Consider the following 13,219-nt stretch of genomic DNA (forward strand, 5'->3'; position numbering starts at 1 on the left):
ATAGATAGATAGATAGATAGATAGATAGATAGATAGATAGATAGGGCAGCCCTGCCTCATGTAGGGCCACTGAGGGAATGAGATGAAATAATGTGTGTGAAGGGCAGCCTGGGGCCTGGGAGAGAGTGAGCGCTCAGGAGGTGAGCTTTGCTGCTGCTGCAGTTACCACCACTGCAGTGAAGAGCAGTCCCCCGAGTCAAGCCCACAATCCGACTCTGCTGTCACCATTTCAGAACGGTGCTCTCAGAGCATCAGTGCTCCCACCAGCAGAGCGAGGTAATGGAGGTGATGGCCGTGAGAAAGGAATGTAGCCCCGTGGGACACACCGGCCCCAGGGTGAGGGCCCACATCCCCCAGAGCCGCCGTCACCATGTTCCATGCACACTGAGCACTGTGTTCATCGTGAGCGAATCTCGGGCGGCTCAGCGCATCAGGCAGATGTGGGTTCTGAGTGTCCTCAACTCACTGTGCCTCGGTCCCCCAGCCTCAAAAGGGGAAGACAGGAGTGCCTACCTCCCAGAGGTGGCGTGAGGATGCAGTGAGGCATAGGGAAGTGCCCGGTCAGCGTTGGCTGGTCTGACAGGCACTGGCATCTGATGGTTGACACCTGGCTTTCGGGCTCCCTCCTTCCTCGAGTTTAGGGGCCCTGGGGCCAGCTCAGTGCAGCCACAGAAGGAGCAGCATCCCCACCCCACGGCAGCGTTGTCCCCCACTCCCACCGGCCTCTTCCAGCCATCCTTCCAGGAAAATCCACCTGCTGCCTGAGATGCAGACCTGGTGAGTGTCCTCACCAGCGGGGCTGGCAGAACCCCCAGCTCGGGCTGGCTGACAGTGGTGCTAATTAGCTTAATTAACCCGGCCCCAAGGGAGCCGCCCCAGTTGGAGGCCAGAGCTCCAAGTCAGCTGGGATCGGGCCCAGACAAGTCGGAGCCATTGGTCACCTTCCACTCCTGGCCCTTCTGTCACGGGAGAAAGAAGTTGCTGTTGTCCAGGTCCTAACTGCAGAGCCTTCTTTGTAATTTTTCTGTCTTCCTTTTTCTTTTCTAATGTGAGTGGTTTAATTCCACAGTGTGGTAAATGCAAGTTCAGACACAACATGAGCAAATTAGAGGCTCGTCCAATGCTGTCAGTCAGAACCTTGAGAAGAGGGTACCTCCTCCTGGATGTTTTTTTCATTTGTGTTTTAGAAGGTAAAACATGCACAGGATAAAAACCAAACTAGTACAAAAGGGTTTGCAGTGAAAACCAGGCCTCTCTCCCTTCCCTGGCCCCCTGCCATCCAGCTCCCCTCCCCAGAAGCAACCATTGTTTCATTTATTCTGCATCCTTACAGAAATGTTCTGAACATGACTGAGCACACATGATTGAATGTGCTTCCTTTACGCCCCTTTTTATTTGTCCATGTGGTCACCTCCTGTCTGTGCTCCAGCCTTTTTCACTTGCTCTTAGCTCAGCGACAGCTCCATATTAGTACATAGAAGTTGATCTCATTCTTTTTAGCAGTCAGAGAATAGTCCATTTTATCCTCAGAGGTCATTAGGTTTAAGCATTTATGGAGACCAGAGATCTTGAGAAGAAGTAAAAAGATCAGAGATGCACAAGCCCAGTTTGGTTTGGTTTTTTTTTTTTAACCTGGAATTAATGCCATTGTAAATTACTGCTTAAAATTTTCAATTTAGAAAATACATTGGGGGACTTCCCTGGTGGTGCAGTGGTTAAGAATCCGCCTGCCAATGCAGGGGACACGGGTTCGATCCCCATTTCAATTTAGAAAATACATTGGGGGACTTCCCTGGTGGTGCAGTGGTTAAGAATCCGCCTGCCAATGCAGGGGACACGGGTTCGATCCCCAGTCCAGGAAGATCCCACATGCTGCGGAGCAGCTAAGCCCGTGCGCCACAACTACTGAGCCTGTGCTCTAGAGCCCTCAAGCCACAACTACTGAGCCAACACGCCACAACTACTGAAGCCCGCATGCCCTAGAGCCCGCGTGCCACAACTACTGAGCCCACGTGCTGCAACTACTGAAGGCTGCATGCTCTGGGGCCCGCACACCACAACAAAGAGTAGCCCCCACTCGCCACAGCTAGAGAAAGCCTGTGCGCAGCAATGAAGACCCAACGTAGCCAAAAATAAATTTTAAAAAAAAGAAAATACATTGGAAAATTCTTTCAGAAGAAAGCGAATAAGGGCAAAAATGATCAGTTTGACTCTCCAAACTGAATTTCATCATACTTTTTCTCTTTAGACATGTCCCAGCAGCCCACTAACAGTGTCAGCCATGTGGAACTGGCAGTGGATAGATAGGTGTGGAGTTGAGGGTCAGGGGAGAAGGTTCTAGCAGGATTTTTTCCAGTGAGCCACCCTTCTGCTGTAGAATTAGGAGTCCTGGAGGTCCTGGGAGCTGGAAAGGCAATTTAGCAAATGAACCCAAACAGAGCAGGGAAGGAATAGTTCTGTTCTTTTGGCTTGACTTTTTAAAGTATAGAGAGTAAAGTATCTCTGCTTTTTCCTGTTTTATAAAAGTCATTTAAGCTTGTTGGAAAAAGAAAGGAGAGAGTAAGGAAGGTTAGAAGGAAGGGAGAAGATGGGTAGGGAGGTTGGCTGGTTGGTTGGAAGGAAGGTTGGTTCCATGTGATACACATTTAACAACTAATTTGGAGTGCCTGCAATGTGGCAGGTCTTGTTCCCAACACTGGACATAGAATACAGAAGGCTCTGAGTCAGGTGGGAGGAGTGGAACCACAAACACAAGCACACAGGACAAATCATCATGAGATGGATACAGTGAAGAAGTAGCACAGGATTGCGTGTTGGAACTCACCTGGGCTGGGAGGAGCACCAGAAGGTCGAGTGGCCAGGGGAGGTTAGAAGGTGACAGTTGAGCCAAGCTGGATGGATGAGAAGCTGCCATTCACGGGGAATGCTGGGGAGGGCGCTCTAGGCAGACAGAGCAGCCAGTGCAAAGGCCCTGAGGCAGGAACATGCCTGGCATGTTTAAGGAACCTTGGGAAGCCTGTGTGGGAGGAGATGAGGGCTGAGACTGGGCAGGACAGATTGTTTTGGACCTCGTGGGCTGTGGTGAGGAACATTTTTAGAAAGTGAATCCCCACATACCCACCTTTGGAGCTGAGACTTTGGTAAACTTCAGTATACCAAGCTAAGCTGTGCGTGAGTTTTGTTTTCTAAAAATGATTTCGCACCATAAGTACCACTCCTTTATTCCCATGACACATATCTGGGCGAACTTCTTCCCATGTCATGTGGACCAACTCCACTTCTCTTCAGCAGCTAGATAGTATTATTCTGTGATGCCAGTGTCCCTCCCTGTGGGGCCTCGCCCTTCCCCTGCTGGCCAATTCTGTTTGCTCCATAGACAGGACCCCATGAAGTGTCCCCACACACCTGGCACACATGGGTCCCCGTACACCTGGCACATTAAAGGACACACTCCCAGATGTAGAACTCCCAGGGTAGAGAAAGTGCACGTTTTAAAGTTTTCAGCAGGTCATTTTACACCCCTCGCAGAGCGGAGCCTCAGGGACAGCGCCCCTTTATTGCGGTGGATGAGCTGGAGGCCCGGCCTGCTCCCTCACCAGGTTGATGGGCTCAGGCGCGCCCTGCACTGAGTCACATACTCCCCTTGGGCAGAAGATTCTGGGAAATGGCAAAATCAAAAGGGAAGAGGGAGGGGTGAATCCCCTTCCAGCTCCCAAGGGAGCAACATGCACTCTGGGGTGTATACGTCTCTTTCTCTCTTTGTGTCTCTATTTTTCTCTTTTGGATAGAACGCTTTTCCTTTGCCCAAAGAGCATACTTCCCTAATAATGACAGAGCCAGAATTACCCTAGACCTGGAATTCTCATTTGAGAAGGAATATGACCTAACAAGAAAAAACTTAACTACCTTTTCTTCCTTCCTTTGTTAAAATCCCAAGGCTGGCAGCTGAGAAAATGAGAAAAAACGTAGACTTCAATACCCTCAAGAGCCCAAGATATCTTATTTCTTCCTGGGTTCAAAGATTCTTTTTCTTTCTTGAGTTACAAAATGATGAAGTCTAGGTGTCAGCTCTAGTTTTTATATTATTATTGTTATAACACATGATTATAGCAAAATAAATTCAGACAGTTCAGAAGGGTGTTGGTATCAGATGAAAAGTAACCATCTCATTTTTCCACCTCCTAATAAGACTCCTACTTCCCAGAGGTAATCGTTCATAATTTCTTCCAGAATTTTTTCAGCATATAAAAGCATATTATTAAACCAAATGTGATTATGTTCCACATACTATACAGCTTTCATATGCCATCTCTATGGTACAAACGTGACAGCCAAGCGTGATCGTGACACCACGGGCTCTGAGGCCTGGTGGCCTTGGCTGGGATCCTGGCTCCTCCATTCATAGGCTGTGTAACTTTGGACAGTTACTTTATCTCTCTGTGCCTCAGTTTCCCACCTGTAAAATGGAGATGCTAGTAATAGTGGCTCCCAGGGAGGGCTGCTGTGCAGATTTCACAGGTTAGCACACATGGAGCCCTCGGGCTGGTGGATCATGCCTGGTGCTGTGCTCCTCTTAGCTGTCGTTATTTCTTTCCTGGGGAGTGGCAACACCTCAGGTGAGGGATCTAGTTTTCACTGGGGAAGTAAAACCTGATCCCAAAGGCTGGGCCGGAATCAGAAGGCAAGAGGAGATCTCAGGGGAAGTCCCAGGAGTGGAGGACACAGAGCCCCCAGGAGCCAGCCTTGGCCAGGAGAGGGCCAGGGAGCCGGGGATGACGGCCTGCGGAGCCAGCGGAGGGGATAAGGAACAGCAGGAGAGGACTGTGAGCAGCTCGGGGTGCCAGGTAGCCTCAGGTTAACAGTTATAAGAGCAGCTCTCATTTCCCCATTGTCTGTTCTGTGAGGTGCTGGCCAAGCGCTTTGCAGCAAACCCCAAAATGCTATGAGGTCAGTGTGTTTTCCAGATGAGCAAACCAAGGATCAGAGAGGTGGTGTGACTTGCCCAGGGTCCCACAGCAGGAACAGGTGCAGGTACCTCACGTCTAGGTCCTCCCAGCCACCCCGTGATGCGTGAGCTGTCTTACCCCACGTGGTGGATGAGGAAACCAAAGTTAGGGAGATCTGGTGCCAGGCCCTGGAGCACTCAGGCCAGGGGTCTGCTGCCTTTGGCCCTGCACTTGCCCAAAGGGACTGGTCCCTTTGGGGGAGTCTCCCTCTGTGGGACCCCATCCCTCTTCTGTGGTTGGAACCCCTGGGCCAGGCCACCCCAGTCTCCCACCTGAACAACTGCCTCCCTTCCTCACTGTCTCCCTGCTTCCATGAGGGTCACTTTTCTGTCTGAGACCCTTCTAAAATGCACATCAGGACCTAGCACTCACCAGATCAGAGGCTCCCTAGATGCAACCCCAAGTTCCGTCTGTGGCTCATAAGTTCCAGAACATCTGCCCCAGCGCCTCCCAGGCCTCACCTCCTCCCCCTCAGCTGCTTATCCCCGCCACTCCGCAAACTCACCGAGCCTGTTCCCCCCTCACCGCCCAACACTTGCTGTTCTCTCTGCCCTGTGTCCTCTTCTACAGTACCAGGTGGATTCCTGCCTTCCTCTCTCCAAGTGTCTGCTCTGATGTCATCCCCTCAGAAAAGCCAGCCTCCATCCCCAGCGAGCCCTATCCATTTACCCAGCTTTATTTCTCTTCAGAATACCTCTCTCCCTCACATTATGGGGTCTCTGTCTTTGTTCATTTATTCATTGTCAGTCTCTCTGACGGGAGTCAGCTTCACGTTCACCGCTGTATCCCCCCCTCCCCCCGCCGAGAACACGCATGGCACAGGGTAGGTTCCCAGGCAACATCTGTGGGATGAGCGAGTGGAGAGAATAAACCAGGTCTCTCCTCTGTCCCACTTTCACCAGATGTTGTGGAGAAGCTGTGGTCACTCGTCCAGTGGCGGCCAGCCTTCCTGGGTCAGGACAACCGTGAGAAGCAGCTTGAGCCTCCCGAGACCCCTCTGACCTTGACCATGACCCTGTCATTCCAGGCAGGTGGACAGCAACGCCAAAAACGTCTTTGGGCAGCCGCGGTTGAGGGCCTCCCTCCGAGACCTCCGCTCTCCCCGGAAGAACTACAAGTCCACCATCGAGGACGACCTGAAGAAACTCATCATCATGGACAACCTGGCACCCGAGCAGGAGAGAGACGCCAGAGTACGTAGAGGCTGCCCCGCCCCTGCCCCCCTACACACACACACAATCAGACAGGCTGGTGGGGGGAGGAGGACTGCCTCTGCCTGCCCACCGCCTCTGCCCGCGGCACCTGCCGGCCTGTTTGGGTGTGTGGCTCCGCAGCCAGGAGTCCGGACGTCGAGCTGGTCAGGGACAGGATCACAGCGTGAGCCAGCCTGGCAGGCTGGCAGGGGATTTATCCCCACCGTAGCTCATGCGACTGGACCGGGATGCTCTTACTGGCTCTCACGTCCTTCTCGTGGAGCCCGGGGTGGAAGCAGCCCCCACCCCCGCCAGACCACAGGACCAGGAGTGCAGGAGCGGGGCCCAGGGGGCATTTAGGCTCTTGTGACCCAGGGGTCGGGGGAGGCCAAAACAACAGGCATCCTCAGTCCCTTCACACATCCCCTGCTTCTTTTCCCTCTTGTCCCTGCCTCCCTCTTGTTGGCTGCGAGCTCTCTTGTGGGGACCTGGGTGGCAGCAGTCTCTCCAGGGTTCCCTCCCACCAGCCTGAGCTCTGGGGGAAGCCAGCACTCTGTCCCATGTGGTCCCCACCAATGACTGGCTCTCAAGCTCCAGCTCGGGTCAGTCACCCTGCCTTCCCTGACCTCACCTGGAGCTGGAGGCTGGGGTCGGCCCTCCAGAATAAGGTGGGCTGCAGAGGGGGGAGGAGGAATCCCCAGGAGAACACTGGAGTACGTTGACCAAAAAGGGAGCAGAAATGGATGCTGGTTGGGTAAAGACAGCAGACGTCCAGGACGGGAAGAAGCCTCTGAGGACGGCGACCCTGGGCCTGGCCGTGACCACGCCTGGCGTCCCGCCTCCCATCCCTGTGTTGGCAGCAGTCGCCACAGAAGAGCCTGCAGCGGACGCTGTCGGACGAGAGCCTGTGCAGCGGGCGTCGGGAGCCCAGCTTTGCCAACCCTGCCGGCCTGGAGCCGGGCCTGCCCAGCGACGTGCTCTTCACCAGCACCTGCGCCTTCCCCTCCAGCACGCTGCCCGCCCGCCGCCAGCACCAGCACGCCCACCCGCCCGGCGGCCCCACCACCATCCCTGCCACCGGCAACGGCTTCCCGGAGAAGAAATGTGAGCCCGGGCACCCAGGAGCTGGTTGGGGGTGAGGGGATGGGAAGCAGGGGGCACAAGCATGCAGATCACCAAGAGGTCAAAGGCTGGGGGTCATCAGTGTCAGAGTCAGCTGACAGAGGGAACCGAAGTGCACGGGAGCGTCAGGGGGCCCTGACGATTGAGCGCCGGGTGTCACCCACAGAACAAGGGGTTGTTGGCCAAGCATCAGGGGTCTCCTGGGGGTCACCTAGGAATGGGGGCACCCAAGGATCGGGGTCATCTGAGACCAGAGAGAGGGTATTAGTCTCTCTAGGTGTCTCCAGACTGGAGAGCTCATCACTAGGGTCCTGAGGATCGAGGGTTTCTATTAACTGCCCCCCTTCCCCAGCTCCGTGTTCCAGCACCAAGCAAATCGCCTCGTGAATATTTATTTACGTAAGTGACGTCCCCCAGGCCTGCCAGCTCTTGAAGGGAAGGGGGTACAGGGGTGTGACCAGCATCAGCAAATAATTACTGAAGGGGGCGCTGTGCACACAGCCCCCATCAAAAAGCTGTGCACTGGCTGGGGTTGGCCGTGCCTTCAGCCCACCCTGTAATCCCTTATCCACAACCCCAAAGGCCCTGAAACTGAAAGGCAAAGCAGAAGTTTGGGCCAAGCTCACTGGGCAGCAGTGCTCGACCTGAATGGATGTGAGGCTGTTTATGGTCCTTCTTTACCCCCCACTTGGTGTGAGCGATCAGTTGCTTCGTTGAGGAGGACTAGTGTGTTGAATAGGGGTACTGCTAGCCTTTCTGGGTGTGTATGTACATATAGCGCATCGTCCTTTATCAAAGCCCCGCAAATCTTGACTTCAGAGATGTGTCCACCCCAAGGGTTTCAGCTGAGGGCCTGTGCCCCTGTAGCATCTAGATGGAACCCTTTTGTACGTTGCAGGGGATGGGTTGGAGGAGGCTCTGGGACTTTTTTGAGGGGTTCTATCTCCCCCCTTAAAATTCTTCCATGGCTCCCCGTTAACCTAGTATCTGCCCTGGTGTTTTGCCCCACGGTGGGAGCCCCGCCTCAGTCCCTCCACTTCGCAGTACCCTCCCGTGGATCCTTGTGTCCTGCACTCTCTCGCCTCAGGGCATTCCACGTGGCTGGCCCCTCTGCTGGCCATGCTCTTCCCCTAACCCTGTTCTTGATAACTAACTCCTGCTTCTCCTTCAGGGCTTTGCTCAGTTATTGCTCTGGAGGCCTCCCTTAAGCTCCAGCCTGGGTCATCCCTCCCGTCTTAAACTCCAGAGCACCCGGCCTGCCCCTCCATTGCCTTTGTTCCACAGATGTTTCTTGAGCACCTGCTCTGGGCCGGGCTCGGCTCTAGGCACTAGGCACGCAGCGGGAGCACGTCAGAGCAGCCCTGCCCTTGTGGGGCTGAGCTTCTCGGCAGTTCCTCTTGCTTCCCTCAGCTTCACTCTGTGTCTCCTTCATTTGCATCTTGCCTATACTGCCCTGTCCGTGCTGAAGGCCGGGCCTGGCACATACTAGGCACTTGACACGTCGTGAGGAGAAGGCGAGAGGGGGGCCAGGGCAGGGGTAGTATGCACAGAGATCACAGACCCACACAAGGCAGACAGAATGCCCCTGACTAGCTCTGCTTCATCCTTTCAGTCTCAACTAAGATGCCGCTGCCAGGACTTCCCTGGCAGTCCAGTGGTTAAGACTTCGCCTGAAATAGTCATATTTTAGTTTCTCCATGTTCTATCTTCTGACTTTTACTGTATTTGGTCCAGTAAATGTAGCTCACATGCATACTTTATAATTCTGTTTTTAAACATACCATCATTTCTGGGGACTTCCCTGGCAGTCCAGTGGTTAAGACTTCGCCTTCTAGTGCAGGGGGTGCAGGTTTGATCCCTGGTCGGGGAGCTAAGTCCCACATGCCTTTGGGCCAAAAAAAATCAAAAAAATAAAACAGAGGCAATATTGTGACAAATTCAACAAAGACTTTAAAAATGGTCTGCATCAGGGACTTCCCTGGTAGCGCAATGATTAAGAATCCACCTGCCAGTGCAGGGGACACGGGTTCAACCCCTGGTCCAGGAAGATCCCACATGCCGTGGAGCAGCTAAGCCTGTGCATCACAACTACTGAGTCTGCGCTCTAGAGCCCGCGAGCCACAACTACTGAGCCTGCGTGCCATAACTCCTGAAGCCTGTGTGCCTAGAGCCTGTGCTCTGCAACGAGAAGCCACCGCAATGAGAAGCCCGTGCACCGCAACAGAGAGTAGCCCCCGCTTGCCGCAACTAGAGAAAAGCCCACATGCAGCAACAAAGACCCAACACAGCCAAAGATAAATAAATTAATTAATTTTTTAAAAAATGGCCCACATCAAAAAGAAAAAAAGATGCTGCTGCCTCCAGGAAATCCTCCTTCCCCAGCCAGGCTGCCAGGCTGAGTCAGACGCCTTCTCTGGGCCCCCGCAGCCCCCTGGCTTGCTCCCATCCCATCCTGCTCACTCTGCCTTATGTTTTCCGATCACAGCCCCACTCACTCCAGGCTGTCACTGTGTGGGAATGAGTCTGTCTCCCCTGTTGGACCGGGGGCTCCCTAAGAGCCGGGTCCAGGTTGTCTGGGTCCCTACGGGGACCACAGCCCAGGGCCCTCTGTCTCACGAAGCACACACATATACCTCTCTTTGCCCGTCTGACTCCCCTGTCCCCCTGAACCACAGAGAGTCCCATCTGGCCTCAGTGTGGCCGGGGGCCCTGGGCCTGTCCACCTCTCCACGCCTGCTCGAGAGCCCTTCCCAAGCCACGTCGGGGCCGAAGAGATGCCATCAGCCCAGGCCTGGGCTTCACGGATGAAGGGCTCTCCATGCCAAGGAGCCTCTCACAGCAGCGCCCGCTGATAGCTTGCTTGGCTGTGGCAGCTGCTCCCACAACCCTCACCCGCTCAGTAGTGAGATGCTAGGAGGCTGGAGATGGAGAGCATGGAGGTCAAGGGCTTGGCATCCTTCCTGCCCTCATTCATTGCGCTGAGCTTTCATTCACTGGGCAACACGTACTAGCACCACACGTCCTGAGAGCTGGATGGCCCAAGTTTGTGGCCCAGGTCCTGAAGTCACAGCTGTAACCTCTCTGTGCCTGTAAAAACGTGGGCAAAAATAGTGCCCACTTCACTGGGTTAATCCGAGAATCAAACAAGTTCTTCATGGAAAACACTAAGCTCAATGCCTGATATGCAGTAAGCGCTGAAAAAAAACCAGTAGCTGTTTATGTATTTTTCTGTTAGTGTGCTGTCACCAGGAGCAAGCATTCTAATCTGTCATCAGTCAGGTCTGTGCCTCTGGACTAGAGAGCAGGGTTAAAATAGGATATTAACAGGGACCCTCTGAACACCAGAGCTGTGTGGGGTTGGGCTTAGAGCAGGGTCAGTGTCAGACCCCACGTGTCACACCCAAGTGCCACCACCTGCGAGCGTGAGTCTGCACGCAAGGGAGCTTCCTGCCCTGAGTGTAGGCTGCCCCCTCTGCCTCACGGGGTCATAGCAGCACCTCCCTCCCGGCTAATAGGAGGTGGGACTGTGAGATGATCCCTGTAACACCCAGCATGGCTTTTCCTGCCTGAGTCACCTCCTGACCTCTATGCTTCACTGTCATCCTCTGTCCCCTTCCCTTTAGGGGCTGTGCGGCCTCGGTGAGCTGAGGCTGGGGGCCTAAGCCCAGCACGGGGGACTCGCTCTATCTCTGCAGCAAATGCAGCTGTTGGTACAGTGCTTGTGCCATCTGTCACTTCCAACACCCTGAGACTCTTTCTCTGCCCAACGTGTCATACCTGAACCGACCAGGTCTCCCCACGGTGACCCTGCCACGTCTAAACATCATCCATACACTGAAACGCCCCACATTGTATCTGCAGCCTGGCACTCGCTCCTCCACTCCAAAACTCACGTGGCCAGTGCCCCACGGGTGTCTGAGGCATCTCAGACGCCCCCAGCCTTCCCCATCTTGGTGCCAGCTCCAAGGTCTTGAAGTCATCCTGGACCCTTCTCTGTCTCACGCCCACATCGACGCTCAGGAAATACTGTTGACTCCACCTACAAAATAGACCCAGGATCCGTCCACTTGTCCCTGCAGCCCCACCTGGTCCTGTCGGCCCTCATCTCACTCCTGGACCATTGTAGGGGCCTCCCCACTGCCTCCCTGTTCCCCGCTCCCCCCGCCTACCGTCTGTCTCCCACACGAAGCCAGAGGGACCCTCTGGACACCTGTGACAGGTCACACCCCTCCCTGCTCAGAGCCCACCTGTGGCTCCATGTCACCCAGGGGAAGAGAGAAAGTTCTCATCATGGCCCACAGGGCCTCACACAGTCCAGCACTGTCACCTGTGGCTTCACCTCCCACTGCTCTCTGCCTCTGCTTCTGTCCCAGCCACACGGGCCCCCTCAATGTTTCTTAAGCCTCTAGGCACGTTCCTGCCTCAGGGCTTTTTCACTGGCTGTTTCAGCTGCCCAGAATGCTCTTCCCCCAGGTGCCCCCGCCCCCCTCCCTTCCTTCAGAGCTTTGTGCAAAGGCCATCTTCTCAGCGAGCTAGCACCCTAAAATCGTACCTACGTAAACATCCAACGCTCCTACCCCCTTACCCTGCTGGATGTTTTCCCTGGCATTTATCATCTAATATATATAATGTACTCGTTTAATTATATGTAACAGGTATAACAGTTACATAATGTTACGTAATTGTATATGAAGTGTAACATAATGTGTTAATTTCTTTGTTTCTCCCACGTTGTCACTCACCCATCTCCCCTCTCCGCTCTCCCCACCCAGCCACCATCTCAGCCTCCGAGCTCTCACTGGCCGATGGGCGGGACCGGCCCCTGCGGCGCCTGGACCCAGGGATGATGCCGCTGCCCGACACGGCTGCTGGCCTTGAGTGGTCCAGCCTCGTAAACGCAGCCAAGGCATATGAAGGTAGGCACCTTCCACCCAGCCCCGCCAGATCCCTGCTCCCTTCTCTGTTCTGGAAGGATCCACGGAGGGTCTTGGGGCTTTGAAGGGGGACACACTCGGGTTCCAGAATGAGGGGGAGCAGGGTTCACATCCTGCCCTGTCCCTTGGTCACTGTACAGTCTTGGGCAAATGTCTTCATCTGTCTGATTCCCCCAGTTACCTTGTCTACAAAACTGGGATGAGACTGTACCCACTGCCTGGAGCCGCGGGGAGGAGTCTGTGTGTAAAACGTGTCAGGCACAGAACACGCTCTCAGCAGACAGTACTTTCTGTTATTATTACAGCGCAGAATTGTCATAATCCAAATTGGACTTAGACGTACTTTGGCTGCAAGTGGCGAAAATCCAAATTAACAATGACTTAAACAAACAAGGTTTTACGCAGTAAAAATTCCTGGGTGGGCAGTCTGGGGCTGGTGTGGCGCTTCCACAAACGCATTACAGCTCAAGCCCCTTCCTTGCCTGCTCTGCCATTCCTGGGGCGCCTCACCCTCACAGTCAGGCCACTAGAGCTCTGGCCATCATGTCCAGCTCTGACCAGCAGGGGAGACATCCCCTCCCTTTGAGGACATTTCCCAAAGCCTTGTACTCCTCCTACACTTGCTTCCCATTGGTCAGAGTGTCACAGCCACACCTTGTTCCAGGGCAAGCTGGGGTGTGAGGCCATGTGCGAGGCTGAAATTTGTGATGTGTTATTACCGAGAAGGGGAAAGAAAAAACATGAGGGACAGCTGGCAGTCTCTGCCACTTCCCTCCCATGTGACCTTGGGCAGGCGGCTTTACCTTTCTAAGCCTCAGTTCCCTCATCTGTGAAACCCTGACAGACAAGAACATATTCTTCTGGCTCATTTTTCATCTTTTAGGCCACAGCTTTGCTGTCCCTCCTCCAGGAAGCCTTCCCTGATATCCCTTAGTCTGGATCAGGCACCTCCTCTGGGCTGCTA

At 54.2% G+C, this 13,219-nt stretch overlaps 1 protein-coding gene across 8 annotated transcripts in view; it reads left to right on the plus strand.

The window, feature by feature from the left end:
* The window catches only part of SIPA1L3 (signal induced proliferation associated 1 like 3), a 240,839-nt gene that overhangs the window by 220,122 nt on the left and 7,498 nt on the right, over nucleotides 1-13,219 (plus strand). For 6 of the 8 annotated variants that reach the window (XM_055079281.1, XM_055079280.1, XM_024132359.3 and 3 more), the window contains 3 exons: nucleotides 6,034-6,199; nucleotides 7,060-7,303; nucleotides 12,094-12,237. In XM_055079281.1, the coding sequence (XP_054935256.1) occupies nucleotides 6,034-6,199; nucleotides 7,060-7,303; nucleotides 12,094-12,237 (554 nt within the window). Of the gene's footprint in view, nucleotides 1-6,033; nucleotides 6,200-7,059; nucleotides 7,304-7,673; nucleotides 7,721-12,093; nucleotides 12,238-13,219 lie in introns of those variants that run through there. The other 2 variants (XM_028478083.2, XM_024132360.3) reach the window with 2 other exon arrangements.

Source organism: Physeter macrocephalus, chromosome 17 (genome assembly GCF_002837175.3).
Source record: "Physeter macrocephalus isolate SW-GA chromosome 17, ASM283717v5, whole genome shotgun sequence".
Lineage (NCBI taxonomy): Eukaryota > Metazoa > Chordata > Mammalia > Artiodactyla > Physeteridae > Physeter > Physeter macrocephalus.